This window comes from Vidua macroura, chromosome 11 (assembly GCF_024509145.1).
Source record: "Vidua macroura isolate BioBank_ID:100142 chromosome 11, ASM2450914v1, whole genome shotgun sequence".
In the NCBI taxonomy this organism is placed as follows: Eukaryota; Metazoa; Chordata; class Aves; order Passeriformes; family Viduidae; genus Vidua; species Vidua macroura.
The window spans coordinates 10,812,846-10,839,842 of NC_071581.1; the positions used below are offsets into that span (position 1 = coordinate 10,812,846).

Here is a 26,997-nt window from a genome sequence, read left to right on the forward strand (position 1 = left end):
GTACATAAAGCAAGTCCCTTGGGAAAGAACTTTACCTGAAAAGAAAATTTTAACCTTGATTTGTAGGGTTACTATTTGAAGTACGTGATGTGAACAAGTCTTTCGCTTCTGCATTTGTAGATTATTTCATCTCCAAAAATCTGATATTTAGAAACACACCTACTTACTGCATACAGATGTTCTGATCTGGGGACCCTCTTCAGGTGATAATTTGGCCTCTTTGTACTTAAAGGCTTTGATTTTCCCCACAGACCACTTGAAACTGAAACAGATGCCTGCCTGACCAGGAGGGCATGCTGATGAACACCAGACTGTCTAAATACTAGTGAGAGAAGAAAAGAACAGTGAAATGAAAGGGTGGGGGAAAACATACTTCAACAAACTCACTATGGCCTCTGGGTACACGGTCAAAATATGCTGAGAATTAATTCAAACACCCATGGCACAATGGGGACACTCCCCTCAGTGAGCTGTGTCCTGTATTTCCTCCCAAGAGATGTGTGATGCAGGCAGGCAGATCCAACATTTCAGGTGGGGCTTCCCTTTAATTTTTGGGCTCAGATTAATGAATATCAGTTTCTGATAGAAAGTGCTTAGCCGTGCTACCTTCTCATTCCACACTGAAATATTTTGTTGAAATAATCTCTGTCCAGGATTGAAAATATAAAAAAGACAACAGAGATGTGGAACGACTGAAGAAGGTTGGTTTCAGCAGTTACAGGAGAGAGGATCCCGATGAGTACTGCAGCTGAATGGAAAAGAGGCTGAAAGAAGTACATGTTCCATGGGGACCCTCAAGTAAATTCCCCTTTCATAAGAAGGAAAACAAAAGCATGTTCCTCAGCTCTGCTTCTATTTTGTTAAGTCTCTATTTAATCTTTTAGGAGGCAAAAGATAAGAGAAGCTCTTTCCAACAACCTGTCTGCATTGGTCAAAAAATAAATATATTTTTAGTACTTGAGCTGCTATGGCTGTGGCTTGTCTTTAGAGAGCCTCATGTATTCCCCCCTGTGATAATCTAGTGCAGTTGAGGCAGGGTGGTGCTGACTCCTGGGGGAACACTTTTCCTGTGGGATGACAAGGGACAGCCAGGAGCCTGGCCAGCACTGCCAGGCTCAGCTCAGGGCTCAGTGTGAGAGGGCTCCAGCTCCTCGCCAGGGCCATGTAGGCATGACTGCAATGCCAGTAACTGTGGCTACTGGCCTGTCACATTTCAGGAGTAAATAGACATGGAGGATAAAATGCCATATTAAGTGAAGTTAGATGGAGGCAGCAAGGAAGAGCTTTATGGCCACTCTTGAAGAGGGCAGCACAAAAAGGCTGCCAGGCTCATCTACTTTGAGGGAGTCTTCCTTTGTACAAAATATTCGTACAGAAGTTAATTCTCTCTATAAATATCTACTAGTGTAGAGACCTCCTGGACACTCTTCTTAAAAGTTTTACTTTTGGGAAGATTGAATACAGGAAAACTCCCTTTCTTTTCTGAGTATGTGCTGGTTGCATCTTCTGAATACTCAGCTACTTAATTTTTTCTTTCCCCTTTTGCAGAAGAGGATTAAATATTTTAAGTGTGTCATATCAATTTTTTCTTAAAGAAAAAGAACATATGGTTGAAACTATGCAAATTTGAGGTTGATCTGGGTGGTGGTTGTTATTCTGAGATGTTGACAGTATTTCTGATGGTAGCTTCATTTTATACTAGATATTATTGAAACATTGAAAACCTCAAATCTTACGAGTTTCTTCAAACTCACATTGTCTTTTTGCTTGTATTTCCCCTAAAAGTAGTCAACTCTGATGTCTCATGAAATTGCTGAAAGTAACTTTTTTCAAAAGACATTTGTTCTTAAGAAGATATTTTTTCCATTGTCTGTGTTCCTAAAACAGTAATTCCCTTTCTGAACTCTTGAGCTGCTTTTGCTTCTGTTAAAAAACTTGGCCAAATCAGATTTAAGGAAAAGAGAAAATGGATAGAAGATCAAGAGAGATGGAAAGTATTTAGTGGCATGTTTTTAAATAAAGTGTTGTATGAAGTGTTGTATAAAGACACTGTAGTATCAGTCTGAGTTCCTGTGTCGTTTCTAAATGTGTGTGTTTCATGAGTTTTATGGTAAGGAAATTATATTTTTAGCAGGAGTTGTTTCTTTGGAGCCTTTCCTAACTTTTCTTTGGGTCCTAAAAAAGGTGTATAGAAGCTTTTGGAAATTTACAGCATTCCCTTATGCTAACTGTGGGACAGATAGGTAAATCCTGATAGAGCAAGACAAATTCCATGCACTTGCCTGTCTGTAAGAGACAGTAATATACTGGAAAAATATTTCTTTGCCAGCACCTTTCCTGCATTGATTCATCTTGTTCCAGCAGCTTAATCATGGCCATTTAAATGTGCTATTGCAGATATTAATTCAGCTTGACACATCTATTTTCCATACACTTGGGAAGGAAATCTCTTTTCTACTGGTTCCCTACTTCAAGACACAAAGCAAAACAAAATACAAAGGAATGCTATGTGATTGGTACCAGCACCGGATGCTCTATTTGTTTGTAAGTTCTTGTTCTTTTTGAAATAAGCTGCAGTGGCAAGAGAGGCCTTTAGACAATCTGGAGGGGATATAAAGAATGTGCTTTGTTTATACTGAGATAAAATAATTGAGCTTTTCTGTAGCTGCCTGAAAGCCATGTCTCCAGTTTCTGGGACCTGTTTACTGTGTACTGTACAGAGCCTGCAGCCCTTCTGGAGCAGATCGGGACTCCCCTGGCCTGTCTGCCGTTTCCTTTTTTGTGGCTGGGTTTTTGAGCAGCACTGGTATGCCCCAAACACCTGCCAGATTTGCATATCATTCTTGCTTGGCTTGAGCATCCACTGCAAAGTTGGCACATGAACTGTGGAGAAGCAGGGCTAGTGTTTTGATTGTACGCCAGAGCCTGATACTGAAATAGGCAGTGGGAAGGAATCCAGTAATTGTTGGCCTCTGATCAATGAAAACTGTCGTTAGGCCAGTAAATCGTCGGTATGTGGGCTTAGTTCTATATATCATCTCTGGGCTGGTGTCACCCTGACTCCAGGACGAGAACATTATCAACATGTCATCAAGTCTGCCGGGAGCTTTTTATTACTTTTTCTCCCTTTGATTTATATCCATTCTCAAATTGCACACGGGTCAGGTTCGACAACACACTGGAGGGACGTTGAAGGGATTGTTTCTTTGGCACAGAAATAGATTTACCAGCCCCATCTAGCAGGAAGCCCCTGTCCCTCTTCCCTGTATAGTCCAAACTGGTCTTCCTCTGGACTGAAGAGCCTTCCTCCCTCATGGCTAGTTGCTGTGGCAGGAAGCAGAGGTTGCCATTATCTCTGCTCAGACTGTTTGCTGGGATTGTGGTGAGACAACACTTGATTAGCTTTGGCCTTCTCCATACACAACAACTTTAGTTTAAATAAACTGCTACTTTAATTTGGATTGAATGGTGAAGACTCTGTTGTGGGCATTAAGGATTCTGGGTATCTTTTTTATTTGCCTTTAAATGATTCAGAATCAATTAAGCCAAATAAAAATAAACCACATGAAATAAATGTCCATGTGGCTTTTTGCTCTTGAACTCTGTTTAAAACTAAGCCTCCTATTTAAATCCAGCAGAGCTTCCTTTTGCAGACAAACCCATCCACCAGTAGTGCTGTGGGAGTAAGGCCAAGCAGCCTCTCTGGAGTGTGCAGATGTACCTGCTCAGGAAAAACTTCCCCCTCTTCCCACTGGGAAAATTAAATCTGTACTGGCTATAAAAACTGCAGCTTCTGTGGCTTTGCTAATGTTTTTCTAAACAGCTAAATGGATGGTCATTGCTATGTGTGGATGTGGGATAATGTAATTTCTTGTTTAGGTAATTTTCTGTGAAATAAAGATATTTTCTGCAGTAACACCTGCAAGAAGGCACTGCTAAATCAATAGCAGAATAATAGTAATTGTGATAAAGACCTAATGTTCACAGTGTAAAACAAAGGCTTTACCTTTGAGTTGGAGATGGGGAAGTACATGGTATTTCTTCAGTAAATTTTTCCCTTATTCCTTACAACATTCTGTATTTTCAAGGCCAAGTGAGGCTATTTCTCAGTAGCTGCTCTTGAGAATGATTAGTGCTTAAAAGTATGTGGTATATACTACTAGAGCCTATTGTAGCATTAAGGTTCGGATTCAATTCCTTTTACATGTAAGTAACGACTGAAATCTGGAAAAAATCATAACTGAAAAGAACTTGGCCAGAAAATATGGATGTTGCCTGTTGGATTACAAAAGCAAGACAACACATTCAGAGTTAAGGCTGAATGCCCAAGTGGCTGTGGTACACCAAGCGGTTATGTGCTGCTGCCTTCTACATATAGCCACAGTGAGTCTGGATACAGCTAAGAGTCCAGGCTCTGATTTTTCCCAGATTTTGCTGAACTTGAAATGTTCTGTTTAAAATAAGTCTCTGTGGATTCCACCCTTGAATGTAGGATAGCTTTATTTAAAAGCAAAATTAGATAAAAAGTTGCTGGTTAAGGTGAATGGCTGGCTTTTAACAAGCTGAGTGACTTTTTTGGATAGCTTTTTTTTTTTTTTTTCTAATGAGTAAATCCTCATTAAAGGATACTGTTTAAATCTGATCATGGCCCCATTTCAGCAAAGCACTTAGTGTTTCCTGATGTATGCGGGAAGTCAGTGAGATTACTTACTTGCTTAAAGTTAAGCAAGTGCATCACCAAATTGGGATGTGCATGAGCACAAGATTAGTCGCTACACAAATATAGACCTTATTACCCAAAGTTAAATATTTTGAATTCTTTTTTAATCTTCTTAATGGGAAAGTGAGTAGGCTGCCTTGAAACTCCTTTCTTGCCAAATTCCATTTCTTAAATCAAAGCTCACATTTGAATTACATGACCACAAAAAGCATTATAAACTAATAAACCTCTGAATTTGTTTACAGTCATGTAAATTGAAAAACAGACAAACCAGCTTAAGATTTCTTTGTTCTTATTTTTCCTTTTCCTTTTTTTTTTTTTTTTTTTTTAGCATTTGCTCTCAGGCTCAGGCCTTTGAACCGTGTTCTTTCCTTGGCTGTGTTTCACTCTTCCCTGGGTCGAGCAGGCAGGGCTGTGACAGCTGCCTGTGCTGAAGTGCAGAGCCAGGCTGGTTACCCTGCACACAAACTGTTCAAAGGAGCTGCAGTCTGCTGGCAGTACAGTTTCACATGTCCAGGTGACAGATCTGCATGCCCTGAGCTGTTAGCAGAGGGCTTAAATGCAGCCCTGGCCACAGAGGGCTGCATGCCTGACTCGAGTGTCCTGGTGCTCTGTGTACAGTTGGGAAACTTGTTCTCCTTAAATTCCCCTGCTGCTTCCATGAGATGAGCAGAATGCACACTGAAAGGGGAGAGCTAAGGCTCTGTGTGCAAGGGCATAACAAAAATAAACACAGTGGCAAAAAAAAAAAAAAAAAAAAAAAAAAAGAGCGGAGGCGTCTAAACAAGCTTTTGTGTGTTATCTCCAGCAAACTTGTAAGAGAATTCACAGTGTGAATTTGTGTGTGTGTGATCATTGGCCTGAGCTTGTGGGCTTTAAAGTCTGGTGCAAATTGTATTTGTTAGTATTGTCCCTTGTCCTAAATTCTGTCCAGAAAGTGAGATTTTGAAGCTATGATAGTTTCCTGCTCCATTTATTTATTTATTTTTAAACTTATAAATTTGTTACTCTTTAATGGAAAAGACACTAAAGCAGAGGGGAAGGAGCTCTGCCTATCAAAACAGGCCTATGGAAATATCCCTAGCTAAAATAAATGGAGCTTTATTGGGTACATTTGGGATTCAGTCAGGATGCAAAGGAGTACCCAACCCATAACAAGCTCAGCAGCTGCAAAGTTTTCTTTGCAGGCGTTGTATAAGAGATTCACAAAATTAAGCTGTTAACATGGATTCTGATGCCACATTACAATGGATAAGTACTGGGTATGCAGTGTTATTTGCCATAAAAGCAGATGAACTTGAGCTGAAATGCTCTGGGTTTAGTACTGTGTGAGAAAATAGAGAATACCTTGGACTTCAGTGTGAAATCCATATAGTGCCAGACAATGTGAAACACCTCAGCCCATCCTAGGGCAGAGAATTTTTAAACTGGTGTGCTTAAACTATCCCACACACTGTGTTTTGCAATCTAAGACAGGTTGTGTTCAGGTTTCCCAAAGTCAAATCTTGTCACATATTAAGAGTCTGCCCCAGGGCTTCCTAGCAGCATTTGAGTCTCCAGTATCCATCAATTCAAATGGCCCAGAAAGTGGTGTAAAGTTCTGTTCCTGTGCACTGCAAACCCTCTGTATCTTGTTTGCAGGGTGAAGTTTTAGGGACACTCCTCCAACTCAAGCTGCTGGGGTTTCTCCTTTGGCCCTGGAGAGCCTGGAAAGACTGTGGGTTTACCATAAACATCTGAGCAATTCATTTTTCCATCAACTTGATGTAACTTTCAGGGCCTTTACTTCTATGATATGTGTTTTTCTAGCCTGTCTCTCTGCGCTTTTCCCACTTCTCAGGTCTTTTTTGTTTTCTAGCATCCCTGTTATGGATTATTACATTTGAGCTATGTCCCTGGAGACAGTTACTGCTTTCCGCTCCACACACCCCATTCAGGGGTAAGGTCTGCACTGGAAACCCTGGTGTAAGAACAGCTCATTGAGGATCTTTGGGGACTTTGGGGACTTTGGGCACCCATGCTTTGATGTGGGTGCTCAGGTGCTACTGGCAGTGCAGTAGCACTGCTGGGAGCTGGTGCTGGGTGAGGACCTGCACTGTCAGCTGCCCATGCTGCTTCAGCAGGGTCACGGAAATCGTTGGCAGAAGAAGAGTTGAGGAAGGGTTGGCAGAAATTTGTTCAGAGAAATTTGACAGAGAATTCATCTGCCTCTCTCTCCATAATATAAGGTTGTAGAAAAGCTTTACTGGAAGATATCATCCCTGGAATTACTTTCTTCATATCTTTTTTTTTTTTTTCTTTTCAATTCTTGCTAATTTTTTTGGTTTTGTTTAAAGCAGTTCCATGTATGTACTAGGTGTTGATACCTAACCTATATTTTACATATACATGAGCTGAGGAAATACAATTTACATGCCACAGCAATTTTTCTCACTGGGGCAGTGTTCTGAGTGTTTTCTGGTGTCAGCCAGCAGCCCATCTCATTTCTGTCAGATGAGCAGTAGAATTTGTTCATAATTTCTTGGAAATACTAGTCTCCATTGGATATCTGTCTCTGCATTGCACCACATTTTGTCACACTCCCAGCAGTTCATTCTCACTTGGATAAGGCTATGGCTGTTGGAACCATATTGTAAGAAATTTGGAACTCAGAAACAGCTGAGAGCTAATGGTCAAACCCCGCAGATGCTCATATGTGTGTTCATTTTGAAGGGAAGCCTCTGCAACTCTAACTCTAGGAATATCCTTAAGAGTTAGACCCAGGTGACTGAAATTTACAGCAATGGCCGTGACTTCGGTCTTTTCATCAGGTGACAAATGTTTGCAGGTTGTGGCCCTGAATAAATCAGGAAGAAAACAGCTGGGCTTGTTCTTCACGTACATACATCCCATATTCCTTCCTGCTGTAATCCTTGCTGGTTTCCCTTTTTGCTTTAGTCTTTCTGATTATTCCCTGTTCACTGTACGTACTGTTCTATACCTTAGCCTTGTTTCTATCATCATGTTTAAATCTTGCCTATATTACCATTTGTACCACTTCCAAGTTTGTTTCTAATGAGGGATGATTAACATTAGTATTAGTGTGATGCAGTACTGGTATTCTGATATCTTGTATTTTTCTTCCATTTATTTTAAGGATTCATTTTAGATAATTGATCTAGTACATTTCCACAACGTATATTTTGTATATTTGCACACATCAGAGTAGAGTGACTCATACATTCAAACTTCTGTTCTAACATTTTGAGGATTTTTGTATTTTCCAGTGCAATGCCCAGGTGAGTTACTGTGGTAAGATTGTTGGTGTCTCATCTGGGCGAACATGGAGGTGAGCTGTGAGGTTCCAAGCTGTGCTCATCCTTTTCCAAAGTCCCCAGTTGCCCTCTTGCTCCACTCAGTCATTTCTTTTTCTCTCTCATAACTTTTTCTTTTAGAAGCAAAAATGCAAGGCAGGTTTGTATACAAAGCAGGTAAATAGAGCAAAGTCTATGGAATGCTTAAGGCTGGTTGTAGAGAAGAACACTTTGATAGACAGTTCAGATATTTTTCTCTGGTTTTTAGGACCTGGCAGTGGAATAGATCTAAGGAACTGAGCAGTTGGTTAGGGACAATTGTTGACCAGCCTTGCTTCAGTTATATCTGTGAGCTCCGGAAAAATTCTTCATACTTTGTGCAGCCACCTGCCCTCAAACCAAATTGTGCAATAGAAAACTTGGTAGAAATTGATAATGAAGTAAAAAGTCTGTCATGTAGTCAGAGCATCCTCAGACTGCATAGGAAGAATTAACCAGTCCTTGTTCTGATAGAACACTGAAGGTTGTGCATTTGCAGTATTGAATATTAAATTCTGTGTCAGTCTGAATAAAATCTGCATTTAGTTGAAAATGGCAGTGTATCCTGACTGGAGAACAATAACCTTTCTATAACCGTCGTTGGGATTTATGAGTGAATTTTTATCTTAAGGCAATACTTTGTTCAGCTATTGTACATGGTTACAGCTCTGGGCTGGGGCGCTGTTAGCTGTAGTGCCTGGGACATCTGGAGTAAATTTTAATAGTATCAGGAGGACAGACTGATCAAAGTTTCAGGTCATTGGCAGCCTTGTGCTTCCTTCTGGTGTATCAGGAATTTCTTGCTCACTGCCCTCTTTCTTTTCTGCTTGCAATATTTTTCTTTATGGTTGAAGAGGAACGGTAGCCTCCCAAGAGGTAAAGAAAAAATGAGGAGAGTCTTCAGTGACTAACATGAGCAGACAACTGATTCAGTAATGAGGTTCATTAAATATGGTGTAAATAGTGGTGCAAATACCTTCGTCAGGCACGTGGCCTCTTAGAAGACTTTGGAGCCAGGATATTTCCTTTCATCATCAGGGCTTTGTCGAGGTGCACTGTTGATTAGGAGCACAAATGTCAGGTTGTCAGTGTGCTGACTTGGGAAGGCATGTCTGAACAGACTCCCAGCAGGAAAATCACTGAGCTATACTTAACAGGTGAAATAAGGGAGGAACTGAGTGAGAAGACCACTGTTAATGGAAGGCAGCTGACTGGGGAAGAGTTGTTGCAAAAATCCTCATTATTATTATTTGTTTTATGATAGATGTCATCCTCTCTCGCTGTGTAGTGTCTTCTGAGGAGACAGTACACAGTAAACTGAAGGTTCCTTTTTGCACCATCACTGAGACTCTTCACCAGTCACTGTTGCAGACACTTGGGATGCTCTAAGAAAGATCTTTTGCTTTTTGCCATTATATATTTAAAAGGTGGAATGACTGTCCTTGCAGACAGTAGGGATATTGCTGTACTGCCTGGCTACTTACTGAACTTAGACATGAGGATAAGTCCAGAGCAGGACAAGGGAGTAGGACTTAAAAGTATTTTAAGGTCAAGTCAGTAATTTAAAACCAAACCTCTGTTGTATGGCTTTTTGATTTCCACTGTATGTCAAAAGAGAGTGACCCACTAGATGTAAATATGTCTTAAAACAGATGACACAACTTTTCTAACACAGGGTTGTCACAACCCAAACCTCAGCAGAGAGGCAAGATGATGTGCCTGGTGTCAGTGCAACTATTCCTGGTTCTGTTATGGTGTACTTAAATATTGTGAAGCTTATCTGCCCATTGCTGGCAGGGCAGAGACTCCTAGTCCAATGCACACCTATGCTGTCACATTCATGGGTTACTATGTCATTTGGAAGTATTGGCTTATGCCTAAAAGCATTTCTGTTCCCTACAATGCAGTTAGAACCAAAATTTGTCCTTGCAGTTGAGTTAGAAATACAAGCTATTGCAGACCAGACCACAGGCAAGTGTTGCTTATACTCAGATTTTGAGACCTTTAATACAGATGTGCTAATCTATGCTTGTTGCTTATGACTTACTTGCTTGTGGTGGGTCCCATGTGCACTTCTGGCCCTGTCAGTTATTGTATTTCCAAAGAACAAAGCCTCAGGTGCAGACAGTAATTGGGGCCATAGACCCTGTGTGTGGCAAGAGCATGGCAATGATCATCCACTTGGAGTGGAGGTGACTTTGGCGTCTTTGCAAGGTCGTGAGAACGTGATGCCTGAAAAATCCCTTCGGTTAAATCACCCTCCCTGGTCTGTGACACACATGGCAGATGAGGTGCTTTCCAATGGCTTCCTGCATCTTCCCAGTGTGTGTTCCTGATTACACAGAGCCAGCAGCCCATGCAGCAGAGTATCTGTGCTGTGCCTGTGCTACTGACAGCTGGGGCACTGCTGGTAGGGTGGGCTGCTCCAGGGATGAGGGATTATACAGCAGCTTGGAGTGGGAGCAATATAATGGTATTGGCTTTGTGCATGGTTAATGGAACAACTTCTTCACATGGCTCCTAGCCCTTATTTTAGTGATTTTTAAATAAAAGCTTTCTTTTTAAGAAAGGATGTTGCTGGTTCTTTTTAATGCACCTATTTGCAGGAGTGGTTTTCATTCTCATCTGCTTTCCTCTGCCCTTTTTTTTTTTTTGTTGTATGGTTTGTTTCTTTGGGTTTTTTTAATTTGTTTGTGCTGAGACCTTTTTTCCTTTGCAATTTGATTGATCCTCCTTCTTTCAATTTCACATTGGCTGGCTGCATATGGAACCCCTCCTGGCTTTAGCTGAGGCAAAATCGACTGCACACAATTTCCCTCTGACAGCTTGTACAAGAGCAAACATTTCCGAAGAGCTGAAAGTCTAGAAATTCAATCAGCGGAAAACCTACTGTGTGGAACAGCTTTGCTAGTGCTACAGCTCCCTGCTGGGTAGAAAAGCAATCCAGTTACAATAAATCCTTAAGAGTGGAGTCATTTGGGTAAAGGAAAAACAAAAGCTGGTTTATACAAACTGATTGGAGTCAGACGTTTTGACTTCCCATTGAAAAAGGAGTCAAAGCCCAGGCTTGCTTGGTAATTTAAAGGGGAGATTGGCTCCTTTTATCTTTCTCTAGGCCAGAGTTCTTAATATTTTGCTTGTGGAAGAAATATTAAGAGTTTTCAATTTAAGTTAAAATATTTACATTGATGTCGATATTGATGCTATAACTGACTAGAAAATGAGTTGGTCTTGAATGTCCAGTGAAGGCACAATTTTATTTCCAACCACTCTGATTTTGTTCTGCTGCAGTTACAGAAATGTGAAATATAGGGCAAAACTGGGATCAGAATCAAGGCTTGCATGTCCTGCCAGGACAGCTTGGGCAACAGTTTGTGCTATGCTGCTGGTGTGTCATGAGCTCATGAAGCTGTTGATGCAATCTGGGCTGTCTGACAGACTTTTCTGACTGAAATTAAGAGTTGTGCCTAGTGAGAAAGATTTGTTTGTGTTAATTATATTTCATTCTTTAAATGCAATCTATTAAAAATTAGCAGCATTAAAAAGCATTTGACATGAAAATAATGTCAACCGAGATGCCAGTAATGACTGTGGTGGAATATTTCCCCTAATTTATGTTTAAAAATTTAAATGAGGGTAGCTTGGGGTAGTAAAGTCTCCTTGTTGTTTTCCTTTATTTTCATGATTATTTGCACCACTCCTCTTTTTGTGCCTTTCTTACTGGAGCACATTAAAAGCACCACCAGGCTTGAATTGAAACAGTCTTTCTAAAGTCAAAATGAACTGTCTGGAAATGCTGAGACTTTCTTCTTCCTTTAATGCCTTTCTGGTGTTTACATAAGACTAGGTAAAACTTTTCTAAGTAAATGTGAATTTTAAAATGTTGCTGTCCCTTTATTAGGTGCATGGGGCCAGTCAAGCCTGCTGCTCTCCATGTAATCTGAATTGGGTTGTCATCCTTCCTCCCTCTCCTCCCAAATGTGTCTGGTCCTCATGGAAAACATTAAAAATTGTAAAAACATTGTAAAGGATTTCCATGGGCCTTTATGTTTAAATAAGATGTTATAAATCATAGCAAATGAGTGCAAAACCTTACTACAGAGATGGAGTTAAATTGGTTTAAAAAAGAAGGGTGGGATGGTAACCTGATGAGACTGTGAAAAATGCAATCACATGCTGAGGGCTTTGTGGATCGGTGATGAAACTGAAGTACCCTAGGTTTCTCTTTCAGCTTTCTCCCACCCTCTATGGGAAGAGAAAATGTCTGTTGCAATCCCAAGTGATTCCACTTTTGTCCAAGTGTTCTGTGCTAGAGCAGTGTTTCCTATGCCATCTGTGTAAAAAGGGGCTGTACCTGTCCAAGGGGAGCTCACTGGGGATTTGCTAGCCCTGCTGATGTGCTCAGAACATGGAAATGGTGCTCTCATGGCTTGTGACAACATCCCATATCCTTGGTTTGACTGGCTTCTCACAGCGCTGGCTTTGGCCTCTCCCATTTTGTGTGGAGTCTGATGCCAAGGCCAGCCTTTGTCAGGTACCCTCCCTGTGTCTGAAATCACACATAACATTGTGCTTGGGGTCACACCCCTGTCACTGGGGGTTGATCTTGAGCTACCTGTGCACTCGTGAGCTCTGGGCTGAATGACACAGTTTTGCTGCCCAAGACCTGTGCACGCGCCTTTCTCTGGGCGAGGTCACTGTACGAAGCTCGGTGGGATCTGCTCTACTGCAAGCATCAACTACTGCAGGTGGTAAAAAATAAACCCCCATGCACCTTTTTGAGTGTGTTCCCCTGGGCTGGGGAGGCGCTGTGTGTCTGCGTAGCATCGTGAGGAACAGGCTGTGCTCCCTGCCAGGGTGTACTGCACAAGGGTAATGGCTGAGCAATACAGTACTGCTAAGTACTACAGTAATTCTTGTTAATGGAAATAGGGAACAAGGCATAAAAAAGCCTTTGAAAGAGGTCCTATAAATATTACCTCCCTCGGTGCTTCAGCAAACCAGGCTTGGCTGGGTCACTGCAAGTTCAATTCCTTTGTTTGAGGACAAGAACTGTCCATAGTTGTGAGGCTCCATTATGTTTTTCTATCAGTGTTTCTTGAGAAGAAACCTAGTATTTGGCAAAATTAATAGTTTTTCCTTACCCTTTCTGTTGTTGCATTGCAACAAACAAAACCTACACTCTCTAACACACATGATCAGAAAACCAGACATTTTCCCTGTAATGGTGAAAAACAGTGTCAAATGCCCTTCCTAGGTCTTTGGATGTCTCTGGGCATCATTCTGTCCAGCTCAGGAGACAAAACCATAGCATTGGCCCAAAGTTTAGGGTTTTGCATGTCCAGAGTGTCAGAGTTGCATCAAAATGAGGATCTGCTCTGTCCTGGCTGGCTGAAATAGAGTATTTTTCATCCTACCTGTAGCACAATTCCCATGTGTTATCACCATGGGAAGTTCTGTTTAAGGAAGATATATATGCACATCTACATGATTTCTGCCTACACCTTTACTGTTCAGGGCAACAGAGTTGAAAATATATTGATGATATCTTTGACAGTTAAAAAAGAATTTGTGAAAATTAAATAATTTTATTTCTGTTTTTCTGCTTGATAGTGGAAATGAATTACAAATTTCTGAGAGCATTGGATATTGCTGGTCTTATGTTACTGAGACCATTTGAAGGAGATGCACCTGACAGGTTCTGTGCTCTGGATTGTCTATAAATTGGGGGAGGGTTTTGACAAATTCTAGCAAAGGTAACTTAGCATATTGAACACAAAGTTTCAATGCATAGAAAGAGCTGAGAGAGTCCAGCAAGACTGTTGATAAGCTGGATGTATTGGTTGCTCTGTGGTTAAAGTTTTGAGTAAAGCAGAACCACAGTATGAAGTCAGGACTATTGGTAGAGGTGAAGATTTCTAAGGCAAAGCATCACCAGCTTTAGGAGGAACCCCAGACTGGAATTCCATCTCTCTTAATTACAGAACATCAGTCACTGTGCTGCTCCTGTTGTGCTTCATCTTACTTGGGGGAAACTCCAGCTCTTGCTGCCAATAGCCACTAAAAGTAACAGATACTAAGTTTTTGATCTGGGTGAGATATTTTCCTTCTAATTATTACTTGCTATTTTTTTCATCCTAAAGGCTAAATTATTTTTGCTGTCACAAAAATAGTCATGATAGGGCTGAGCTGAAACTAAAACCAGGCCTAACCAGGAAAATGAAAATGTAACATTTATGTTATATTGTGTATTTCATGATTCTTGGGGATTTTTTTCCTCACTGTGCTCTGGTACATGTGGGACAGAAGGAGCATGTAATAGCCCACCCTGGAAGACGCTGTTTGACAGGGGTGAAAAACATGGGCAATGCACACAGAGGAGTCCAAAGGCAGTTCCTGGCCCAGTGCTGCCCTGGTGGCTCAGAACCCATCTTGATGGCAATGGAGCCACTGCCACCCGGCAGCCCCACAGCTGAGAGTGCTCCTGGTGGGGCTGTCCAGCCTCCCCACTGCTCAACAGTCCCTCAGTCCAGAGAGGGTGGGGAGTTTTGAACAAACTTAGAACCCAGATCCTAAAGGTGCATTATTTTGAGAGTTCGGTAAGGGTTTGAATTCCTGGAATAGAATTCCAAATCTCCTGATTCCCTAAGGGCTCAGTAGTGTTTGGTATTTTTGTGCCATCCTCTGTCTTCTGATATTTTCCAACTTGGTCCCACTTAGTCACAGACTAGATTTGAGTTACCTGAGCAGCTCTGCTCCCTGCTCTCCTGCTGAAGCTTCCTAATGCTCTGAAATGTGGTGGATGACCTCAGTAATATGGTATTTAACTTGCAAAGCCACAAGGCTTGAGGATGCCTTCCTTGTGACTCCCTAGAGGAAATGACCTATCCCCAAACAGTGAGGCAGGAGAGATAATAGGGAATCATTTTACAAGGAGCCACATTTTATCCTCAACAAATCTGATAAAGGACTTTAATTCTGGTTTTCCTAAGCTGTTTACCAGTGTGTTTGAGGGATCATTATTTTGCAAAGAAGATGTGAATGGGAGTAGCAGCAGCTAAACTGGGAAGACTATTGAGCTGCTACAAGGAAAATTTTCATGCAGATGTGAGTGGATGCAGTGTGGTGCTTGCAAGTGAGCAGCAGTGAAAAAGTAATGTTTCACATATTGTGCTTTTGTATTTGAACGGTTCAGAAAGAGACCATGGGTTGTTGCTGTTCCAGTAGTGCTGTCTTTGTTTCTCCTCTTCCAACTAAACCCCTGGAAGGAAAACAAGCAGTAGAATACACCTGCTTGTCTAAGACCTTTAAAACTCTTTGCTTTCTAGTTGTTAGATGAGAGATGTCAATGTATGCCTCCCCCTGATATTTTCTTTCCCATTGTTATTTGCTTTGTGTGAAATCTGCAGTACAGTGGCGGGAACTTCATACAGACTTTTATACAGTCACTGCAGTGGTGGATTTTTAGGTGTTTGTATATGAGGGGAGAAGGGATTTAACATCAGTGTTATATTTTTGTTTGTTGTGATTTGATATCCATCCCTATGGAGGGCAGAGAACCACTGAGAGAGGTGCTGCCAGGTGTGGCTTCCTACCGCTTTTTAATTCTGTGATCACAGAACACGTGATTCTGCAGTCCCCGCACAGACGAGTCTCCCACTGATTTCAATGGGAAATTTGCCTGCATCAGGGATAAAAGAGTGGGCCCCAAGTTGTGTACAATGATGCAATCTGATCCCCCTGCTGTGGAAATTGATGTAATCGCATTCTCGCCCTCCCCCCTTTTCTCAACCCTTCTCCCTACCAACCCCTGGTGACTCCTGGAGGGCTTCTCACCAAACAGAGGGGAGGATGCAGCTGTGTGCTGAAGCAGCAGAGGAGAGGAGGAGACCTGCTAGCAAAATTTATGGGAGGGTTGTATCCTAGATGTGATCCTAGAAAACAGCTAAAAACACAGACCTGCCTGCCCTGAAAAATGCAGTCACCTGCTTTTGCTAAATCAGGGGATGTTTCTTGTTTTCAGTTGTGACATTCACGACACGGCCTCCTCATGCATTTAAGGCTGATTTACAGTGCCCCATGAACTGAGCAATCTTGTTGCCATCTGCATTCATTCCGTGCAGAGGGACAGGGTTAGCTTTTCCTAGGGCTCTCTGTATTGTTATTGTTGACAGTCTCTGCTTTTCAGCGGTGCTTTTGTGCCCTGGCATGGTGCAGTTTGCTTGGGAATAGTGAACCTTGAGAATGCTGCACTTTGTCGCTGGGTGAGCCAGGCGACCTCTCAGATGCTTCCCTGCCTTGCCATTTGTATGGGGTTTGGGCTTATTTTTTCCCTTTGGGAATTCTAGGCTCAGCTGAATTTGTTCTGTGTTTTGCGGAAGAAAGAGCTTGTTAAAGAATTCCCTGATGACTTTGAAGTGAACTATTTATTTTCTCTCAAGGCTTACTCAGTGTAGCCATTTGCCCCCTCTCCTCTGTTTTTTCACCCCAGTGTTTCCTGAGCTACAAGCATTCTTGGAATATATTAGTTGTAATGAGTTATGTGGGCATCAAAAGTTTTCTTTGAAACTATATGGCATCAACATCTGTTAGCTCTTAGAGAACAGAGACACAGACAAAGGGGCTGATGGGGGGAGGGAGGAAAAAGATATTAAATTCTGGAGTATGAAGTCTCCGTCTCAAAGACTCAGGGGGAGGGGAAGGGGAAATCTGCTAAACTCCATGCTTTGATGTGGGCCGCTGGCCCTGCCATTCCATTTATGGGAATGTGCGTGGCAGACGGGCCTGCACAGCTGCCTGCTGTGGGCTGCCTGCTTTGGGCTGCCCTGCCCTGCCTGCTTTGGGCTGCCTGCTTTGGGCTGCCTGCTTTGGGCTGCCCTGCCCTGCCTGCTTTGGGCTGCCTGCTTTGGGCTGCCTGCTCTTTCTGCCTGCTCTTTCTGCCTGCTCTTTCTGCCTGCCCTGCCTGCTGCCTTGCCCTGCCCCACCACCCCAAGCACTCTCTGTCATGTACCTGCCCAGCCTGCAACCCAAATCCTGCCCCAGCCTTTGTTGCCACAGTAACATTTTCAAGGAAAATGCCATATGCTCAATTTTTAGCAAGTGAGATAGGGAATTGGAATTTCTAATAATAGCGGCAGCTCTTGAGTTAAAAAGAAAATGTTTGGAAGGGAACTTTTTATTTGCTTATAATCCTCCTGACATCCCTGTGAATCAGCATGCAATTGTTCATCTGAATCAGGTTTTTAAATGGTCTGCATCTGTGGGTTTTTATTGCCTGTAATTAAAAAACATGTGTCTGTTTTCATGTATTCAGCATCAGTCACCAGTCAGGCATGGTCACCGATGCTGGACTGCTTACAGGAATGTGTGGAGATAGGTTCTGCTTTTTATTTTGTCTTTTTCTCCAGAGCCTCACAGTGCTTGTCCTACATGCCAGGCCGCAGAGGAGAAAAGAAACCTCCGTGTCTGTCTTTTCCTCCTGTTGGCTCTGTTTTTAGCCTTAGTGTTGATGGCATTGTGCTTTGCTGGGACTTCCTGGCCCATTAAAACCCCAACCAGTTATAAAATTATTAGTTGACATACCTGGGCTCTTGGGACAAAGAGGTGGTTTAAAAAGGAATGTGAACCATCTGTTTTGCCAGCACCTCCTGTTGACAGATTTATGGCTCAACATTAGCATATGTGTCCAGGGTCACACACCTGTGCTTCCTAACAAGGTAATATTATTTAGCAGAGAATGTTTTCATCCTGAGGATTCAGAGCTCTTTGCAAAGGTGGGCATCAAGAATTCCACTTTACAGTTGAAAAATGAAGGCACAGAGAGATTTAAGTGATTTACCCTACACCACACAGTGAGTCTGTGGTGGAGCAGTTATTGAATCCAGGTTTCCTCCAGCTGCATAAATACACGTCATCTATTAGCAGGAAAAGCCTTAGAGCTATAAACATAATAGAGGAGCATTGATTATCATTCTAGAGGAGCTTTAAGCCCTCATGCTGTAGGAAAACCTGAGCCTTATAGGAAGACACAGGCTATTCTCACAAGAAAGGTTCACAATGCAGTTTGTTAAAGCCCTAGTGACCGCTGAACTTGGTGATCACATCTTAAACCAGCAAGTTATTCTGTAGCCATTTTCTACAAGCTTGCTTGCCAGTGCATGCCTGGATACAATCACCTCAGTGCACTTCAGCCTGTCTGTTAAAGAGTTTCTTGGTAACCAAATCTATCATGAAAGGAAGTTGAACAGAAAATCAGATTTATTACATAGCTACGCCCATCTGTCTGCTGTGGTAAAGCCCAAAATCAGCAATTCAGAGAAATCATTGAGCTTCTCCAGGCTGGAAGGAGGATAAAGATTTGTCCTCTTTCATTCATGTCCTTAGACATGTTCCTCAGTATAATCTATGTTGAAGATAAGATCTTGGGGACAATTGATTTTCCAATCAGCAAGGAGATTAGAGGGTAGTTAGAATGAAGTAAGGTAAATAGCTGAATCTGTAGAGTGAGTTCATTTATTCTTCTGAAGTAGCTTCAAAGTGAATTTAAATATAGCAAAAAGCAGTCATTTCTTATTTCAGCTCTATTTAATCTCAAAGACTGATGTTCTTTTCTAGTTGAAGATGGCTGGACCCTTCAGTAGGAAAGTAACTGCTGATTCTGTACATCTGTTCTAACAGTTGCTCTCAATTATATGATCTCTTATCTGGCAGAAGTCCTTGAAAAACTGTGTTTTATCCTATCACCTTAAAAATTAGAAGCCTTAATAGTTAAAGAATTCCAATAATAGTGCTAATGGAAGATGTCACTTTGCAAACACCTAGCAAGGGTTCATAAATATCCATAAAATCCAGGATTAAAACATCATAAAAATAGTAATATTCTGTCTTGAAACTAGAATAATCTAAATAAAAGAGTACCCTAAATTGATCTTCTGAATATCTACATGTCTTAACACACATTGGATTAAAGTTCCTAGTATTTTAAGCTATTATTTCTGTTTGTTTTTTGTTTTGTTTTGTTTTGTTTTGGTGTTTTTTTTTTCCTCTATGTATTTTTATATAGTTAAATGAGCAGGCAGGTAGGATTTGTTGGGTGCAGGCTGCAGTGACTGACCTCTAAAAGAGGATGCTCATTTGCCCACTACACTAGAGGTGACAAAGACACTTGCAAAGAGCATGTTTCATTGTTGCCACTACCTGATTTTCCACAGGCTGGTGAAAAGAAATAGGTTAGAAATATGAAGAAAGGACTTGTGTTTCATCCTGTTGGAAAGCCTGGTCCACGTTTGTATTGGACAAAAGAGGTTCAGCTGCATATTGCTGGCAACCTGGAACAAAAAGTACCACATTTTCTTTCTTATTCAGGTGTCCACCATGAAGGCTTTTGTGCAAGTGTCCATCTGCTGTCCGTGTTCACTTCCTCAACAGGCTCATGTTCATATTCCTATGAATGGGCTATCCTTGAAAGTGTATCATACAAGAACCCATTACCCATTTGAGGGCTTGTATCAGGGTTATAAAGGTATTGGGGATGTTTTCTGCCTCATAAGCCTCTAATAGTCTGTGATCCTTTGTGACTGGAGTTTAAGATTAGGGTTTTTTTGCCATCCTGTCTTTATCATCACAGTATTTCATCAGCAGCTGGAATTGCTCTACGGGTAACTTCTGTGAGATGAGGCTGCAGGAGTGCCAATTCTGTCAAATTGGTGGATACAGATGTGTGATTTCAAACAGTGCTGCCATGTTATTATGGCTGGGAGTTACTGCTCCCAGAGAACAGAGGCAGCCAAACTGAAGGCATTTGTGTTTCACCATTTTATTTCTGGAGCTGGTAGATTAGTATGATCTTCAGGCTAAGGTCCCAAGGGATGAATTTTGGTATCTGTGGTATAAGACCCATTGTGTCCTGCTCTCTCTCTTAGGAGGACCTTAATTTGGACACAGAGGCTGACAAGGCAGATAAAGGCAGTAAAATCCTAAGCCACAGCAGTTAAACCCATCCAAGATCATCTATCACAGATCTTAGAGGAAAAGTCTGTTTTCTTAAGAACTCTACCTGCTGTGATTATATGATGAAGAAATTTTATCTGAGAGGAGCTTCAGTGCATGGTGGAGGAAGAAAAATCCTTCTGTAATGACAGAGCACAGGTTCTTATTTCAGAGAAAGAAAACATTATAGAACTTGAGTTGTTTCTTCTGCTGACCAATCTACATTATTGCAAATGCAGTGTGTATTTTAATGTGGGCTAAAAAGTAGAATCGCCTTGACTTCTTCAAGTGTGAGCTGGTTTATGCATTCTCTACAGAACGTTGCATCCTAGTGAATTATCTTTATTATAAAATTATCCAGAATGGCAAACTTCAAAAAAAGTAATACCTCATTGATTACAGAAGAGAAAGGGAAATATGCTGTAGAAGAATAATATTAGGCTTAAAACAAGGCATAAATGTATATTGCTCTGTAGTGGTTTTCTGTATGGCATATGTTTGATTCTTATATGTATTCACCTGGTTTCAATTTTCATTATAGTGAGGCTTGGCATATATATTTTTATCTGTGTAGGGCTCTGGGTTTATAGATTACTTATGAACAGAGAAGGAAAGGAAGCTCTTGTCCTGAATAGAATACCGTAATACAGGAGTGTATGGTTTATTTGAAAAAAGCTTATGAGGGGGATCTTCAAGCGTTTTTGAAGGAGAATATTACAATGAAGTCTTGATTTCCAAATGCCAAGAGAGCCAGATGCATTCCCAAAGCACATTCTTCTCTTTTGCCTGTAAGTAGTGATTGCACAAAATTGTGTGCATAAATACCTACTTTAATGTAGATTTGACTGCATGGGTACCTGTGCATGGAAGCTGCTGGCCTGGCACAATGTCCCCTCCACAAATGTCTGACTATGAGCAGTTTATTTATTTATTTCCTTATTTATTTCATTTTCAAGTTTTAGGTCTGGCTATAAATCTGTATTTAAAGAATGATGACCTCAGGATAACTGAGTATCTGCTTCCACTTACATTAGATAAATAAATGAGATATATAAAGTAGTAATAAAGAAATTACACCATTATTTGAGGTCTCAGTAGGCTTCCTAGTGCTAAAGCCTGACTTGAGCTAATCATTGTTACACATGGCTGTGTTTCTAGTCCATGGGAAATTTCAAATACCCAAAGGGGAACAAGGTTCCTTCCATCAAGTGTTCTTCGAAAGTCTTTTCCCTCTTTCTCTTCAGGTCTGGACAAAACTAAAAATAAAGTAAAACAGTAACAACTGCTTTGGGATTTGGATGGGTTTCCTGAAGCATCTTCAATAGATGAGGTTTTCACATTTTCACAGTCTGCTAAGGACTTGCTGTATGAAAATCAGGTTTATTTTGGAAACTTGCTTCCTGCAAGTGAGACTGGAACATTCAGAATGGCCACTTGGCACCTGACAGGCCCTCAGTGGTTTGGTTGAAAGGCCAAAGGGGCATCCTCATTCTCTTGAGCCTCTGTTTCTTGGGATTGTTTTTTCTACATCAAGAATTGAGGTTCATGCATAGGTGACACAGCGTTCTTGTTGGCAGTGACTTTAAAACCCTTTAAAATCTACACAACACATTAGAATTACCACATATCTTGTCCCTTGCAGTCCTGTTGTGAAATGCATTTCTTCAACTTTGCTCATTCCAAAACTTTATTGCATCAATATGAGAATAAAGAGAGAAAAACTCGTGTTTCAGTCAGATGATTAAAAATAGGGAGGAAAGGTTTTTGGTTAATGATTCATCATTCTGCATGTGTTGTGCAAAAAAAAAAGTATATATGATTCCTCGAAAAAACTTCATTAAGCATGAAATATGTTCCTATTTACTGCCAAAAATGTGGAAAATTCAGTATCTTAAGGCTAAATCAAGGTATTTTAACGAGGTGTTTGAAGAGGGAGAGAGGTAAAGCAACTTGTTTCTACTTGAGAAGAGCAACACCTTTTAGAAAAATGTTAATTAATGCAATATTGACTTGAGATGTAATACAAGGAGTAGAGGGGCCCAGGCTTTATAAATGTGCTTGTTGTCATGATAACCCACTTAAATCAAAGGTTCTCCTTTGAAATATCTAATACATGTATGGTTGTAAGTGTCTGTCTTTAACACTGGAGCAAAACTGTGTTGAGCACCACGTTAGGTCAAGCACAGGCTGCTGAAATACATGCTCAGGCTCCTGAAATACATGCTCAGGCTTCTCTCAGGAGCTTTGGCTCTCGTGTGCCATACATTTGTTGGGTGTCATGGGGGTGACATGGAAAGGCAGAGCTAGGAGAAGGAGGAGGTAATAGTGCAGAGCAAGGCTGGAGCAAACAGTGGATGTAGGGACTAGGAGGCAGGACTAGGGGATGTGAGCACAAATACGCCTGTGCACAGCCTGGAAGGTGAAGTCAAGGAGCTTAACCTCAAGGTGGAAGCAGAAAGGGAGCCAGCAAGGGTGATGTAGACAGAATGAAGGGTGAGTATTTGGATTGCAGCATTTTCAGAGGGCTCATGAGAAGAAAGTCAATAGCTGGAAGCCCCAGAGTGAGTGCCTGGCCTTTGTCTCCAGAGGCTTGTATCAGGAGGAAGACTGCACATGGCAGTTAGAGCTGAAGTTGAGGTTAAAAAAATTAAAATTTCTATTGAGTTAGAATTCATTGATGTCTTATTGCACAGCAAAAGTGGGAAGTGAGTGATGATTGCTGGACTTGTACCCAACTGAATAGAAGCCCTGGGGTGTGGGAGCTTTTAGAGGTTGTTTTTCTCCTCATGTATGTGTATGCTCAGCAACATTTCTGAGGGAGTTGCACTAATTAACTCTTCTCTCCACCTCCACCCTCTAAAATCTGAGCTGAGTGAGTGGCACCTATGAGAGTGGGATATATGGGACACAAGGTCCTTTCTAGCCGGGCCAGGCAGCCAGCTGTTCTGGGTTGTGAAGCACATGTTTGAGCCTGAATCTTAGTCATTCACTGTGAGCTGTGTTGGTAGCCAACAACGGCCAAATTCTTTATCTGGGAAACTCCTGGTGAGGTAGAAACACTTACTCTAGATGGGTTCCTGTCCAGCAACCCATAGCCATGGCATGCTGGAATAATCCTTCTGTGTAAATGTTTCTTTTCTTTATTCTTTCAAGTGCTCACTGACCTCACTGATGTAGTATTTCACAGGGTACATCTGGTTTTGGTTGTTTCATGACTCAGTGTTGCAGTTTGAACAGGCAGTGCTGTGATTTAAAGCATTGTGTCAGGACAGTGATATACAGCTGCCTATGACCCAAATGTTGCTGTTGCTCTTGGGCACTGCTCCTGCTGTGGTGGGTGCTGAGGGCCCTGTGGCAGAGCCTGGCCCAGTGCAGAGCTGTTCCTGGCTTTTTCATCCCCTTGAGCCCCTGTCTTGCTTGTGCTTGGACACACTTGTCCCCAGTGTCAGAAATTCCTGCCTGGCTGTAGTGTTTGCTTCCCAATAGAACTTCTTGAGCTGCGAGTTCTGTTTTACCCGTTGACCCTTTTCTCTCACTCCAGCCCACTTAATGAATTTGGGTTGCTGGGAGTAGATGCACTGTTTTATCCACTCTAAAGCAATTTGTGTGGGTTACTGAGAGAATATTATGCAGCATGACCTGCAGTCAGAATTGTTTTCTCTGATGCTTGCTCAGCTTTTATACTTTTCTGTTGTGTGAGTTCACATACACTGCCCAGAAACCTTTTCTCAGGCAGGTGCATTCTGGTGTTTATCCAGGTTGCCACATCTATCTCAGTGGTGCTAAAAATATTCAGGTAACTCTCTTGCAGTTTTTTTGACAGAAAATTTAATGATGATAAGATGAATGAGAGAGTATATATTTTTTCTCCTGCATTTTTTCCCTGTAAAATCTTAAGAGTTGCCCACACCCTTCTCAGATACATGCCTGTCTATCAAAGATAATACATGTCAGAATCTTCCACAGAGGAATACCTTTGAATGGGAGCTGAGGAAGTCTGCTTAAACGTGTCACTAAATGTTCAAACGATACTCTCATCAGTTTCAGGCTGGATTGTCAATTTATATGCTGTCTAACAGTTATATTATAGTTCAACAGCATGAAAAACACTTTTTAGAATGTGCTAATTTATAATAATTTGGTTTAAGGCAGAAACACTTACTGGAAATTTGCTTGCATTAAGTTACTACTTTAACTTAAATAACTAGAAGCTAGAGAAGGAGTGAAACTAGACTGGAATATAAAACATATTTGCTTAAGACCCATGTAATGATTAAAAGTGAGGAAATAAGGAAGCTAGTGTAATGAATATTAATGCTTCACTCTGCTGTTTTACACTCCCTGTTTTCCACTGTTTTCCTTTGAGTTACTTGATAGTACATTTTTCATCAACAAATGTATGCTTATTTTTAAGTGATGTCTTTTGACCTATGAGAAATCACAACAATTAATGACTTGTGAGTTTCATAGAGCATGAGATTAATGGCATTTTAACAGGCAGTGTTTGATACCCCGATGCAATGCTTGCTTATCTAAAATGTTAGGAGGTGAAAGCTACCATCTAGATAGTATTCTCAGACATGCACCACAAGTACCTACCCATTGCATATTTGCGGATCAGAAATACAGAAAATAGGTTTTTTTCCCAAGGAGAGTGGGAATTCCAGCACAAGAAAACCCCAAATGAAACAATTATTCAATATTTAGCATTGTGGGAGAGCAGAATCACTTTTATCAATTGGAGAAAATCTATAATTTTATCCATTATCTATTGGAGCAGGCAGTGGTATGCTCTCCCAGCTTAATGGAAAATTGTGACATGGGGGAATTTGATCAAACAAATAAATGTGTGTTAACTTTTAGGTGGTCCTAAAAAAAAATCATTTTCTTTCAGCAATATGATGCATCATGCCAACATTTTGTGTCTTCTTTTCATTCTCTGTTTGTTCCTTCCATAATTTTTAAGGTAATGATTGATATTAATCAGCACATGCCCAGGATCATAGAGGTTTTTTACTGGAACAAAAGTAGGTTTTTTTTGTGATGTTCTACCAGGAAAGATAAATCCAGAATGTCAGCTTTCATAGCAGCATTGTGCTGTGCTGTATCCCAGCATTCCAGGCCAGATTGCCAGCATTTCTCAGAGACATTTGTCCTGCAAAGTCTAGCTTTATTTCAGGGATGTGATTGTGAAGAGGCAGTATTTTCAGGGTTTCTGGGCTAGGTATCCAGTGTTGTTAGTGAAATCTAATTTTTAACATGCTGTTGCAGAAATTGATACTGAAGAATTCCTAAGATACGCCTTTGTGGCTTAGTTGGTCTGTTCTAACTAATCTCAAAGAATAACATTTGGGCATGTGGAAGGTGGAGAACCTTTGCCAGCTTTTTCAAGAAAAAGAGGTGAACTGCCTTTATCACGATCAAATTCCTTAACAGTAAAGCTAATGAATACAACCAGACATTAATTTTCACAGGTTACTCCCTTATCCTTATCTTGTGCTAAAAGCTCTCCAAGGTCAACTTCCAGCCCACAGGTTGATGCTGAGAATTCTGGCTCTGTGCTGCTGGTCTGTTTTTGCAGATGCAGCTGGAATGGCTGTGAGTGCAGCATGCCAGTTTTTTAGTTCCATATCCTTCTTTGTCACCATAACTTTATCAGAGGCAGAGAGTGTCTGGGGAGAATCCAGGTGGCTGGATTGCAGTATAAGGTCGGTGACACTGTGGTGCTGCCAAAGCTTTGGAATGGCTGAGAGCAGTCAGGATATGAGGATAGCTGCCATTGCTTGTGGTTTAGCTGGGGTGGGGTGATGGAGCTGGAAGGGTTTGTTAATAGGAGAGTAAGAACGCTCTTCAGAGTGTTTGTAACTCCACGTTAGCTCCACATCCCACTGATGCCCTTTATAACTTCTTCAGCACCACTGGAGAAATGTTTTTTGGGTCTGAGATAAGTTCATCTGCATATCTATGGCATCTGCTTCTGTATTGTTCTAGACATACTGGGGTTGACAGAATTTCATTAATTTCAGAACTGAAGGCTCAGGCAGCTTATCAGAATCTGTTATCTGCTTTTCTTGGGTGACCTCTGGCATACGGAAGTTTTCTGTTTGTTGGTGGAACCAAGTGATAACATTCCTCTGTGGGTAGTGAAGGGCTTATTTCTCCTTTATCATTTCCATTTGGAGCTTTTTAATCCTGCTTGATTGAAAGAACATTGAAAGGCTAAATATTACTTTATAAAATTATTTAAATGTGATCTTTTTTTTTTTCTTTCCCTTGTATAGTTAATTTATCTTCACCAAATTTTTGTCCAGAAGTATGTCCAGAGCATTGTAAAATAGCAGCAAATACATTGACTACCACTAATAAGGTGATTGACTTCTTTCCTGGAAAACAGTTTCTGTGTTCTCATTCATGTTATAAATGAATTCTGGCAATAATAAATGCATATTGTTAACAACTCAACACTTTCCATGTAGTGTATTTGTAGTTAATTTGTTTTGTTTTGTTTTAAACAGGATTTATCTGGGGAAGGCTACAGAGACACTATTGGTGATGAACACTTTCATCTAGAAGGTATTTAAAGAACAACATTTTTTGGTTAATATAAAGGAGTATTGGAATAAGTGAATAAATAAGTGTGAGAATGCATATATTTAGAGTGCAGTTCTTGATCTACTGATGTGTCATTTGCCTGAAAAAACTATTAAGATGGAAATAGGGTATTATTTCTGTATCTGCTGCTACTTGTAGTGGAAAAAGGCACCCAGCTGAATCACAGGGACCAAGTGTTTTACTCACCATTTTCTCCAGGTACTTCTCCTGACATTGGTAGGAGTGATGGATGTCACTGTCCCTGGCAGAGGTGGCAAATGAGTGAAACTGTTAGCTCTGAGTTGTGTGGGACACTGTGCTCCCTTCTGGCTTACACAAACCAGCCTTAGAAACTCCCACGTTAAT

General features: G+C 41.1%; 1 protein-coding gene across 1 annotated transcript in view; it reads left to right on the forward strand.

Annotated features, from left to right (window-relative positions):
- The window catches only part of NKD1 (NKD inhibitor of WNT signaling pathway 1), a 103,978-nt gene that overhangs the window by 41,654 nt on the left and 35,327 nt on the right, over positions 1–26,997 (forward strand). The window contains exon 4 of the mRNA XM_053987764.1: positions 26,556–26,613. Coding sequence (XP_053843739.1) covers positions 26,556–26,613 — 58 coding nt within the window. The remainder of the gene's footprint in view (positions 1–26,555; positions 26,614–26,997) is intronic.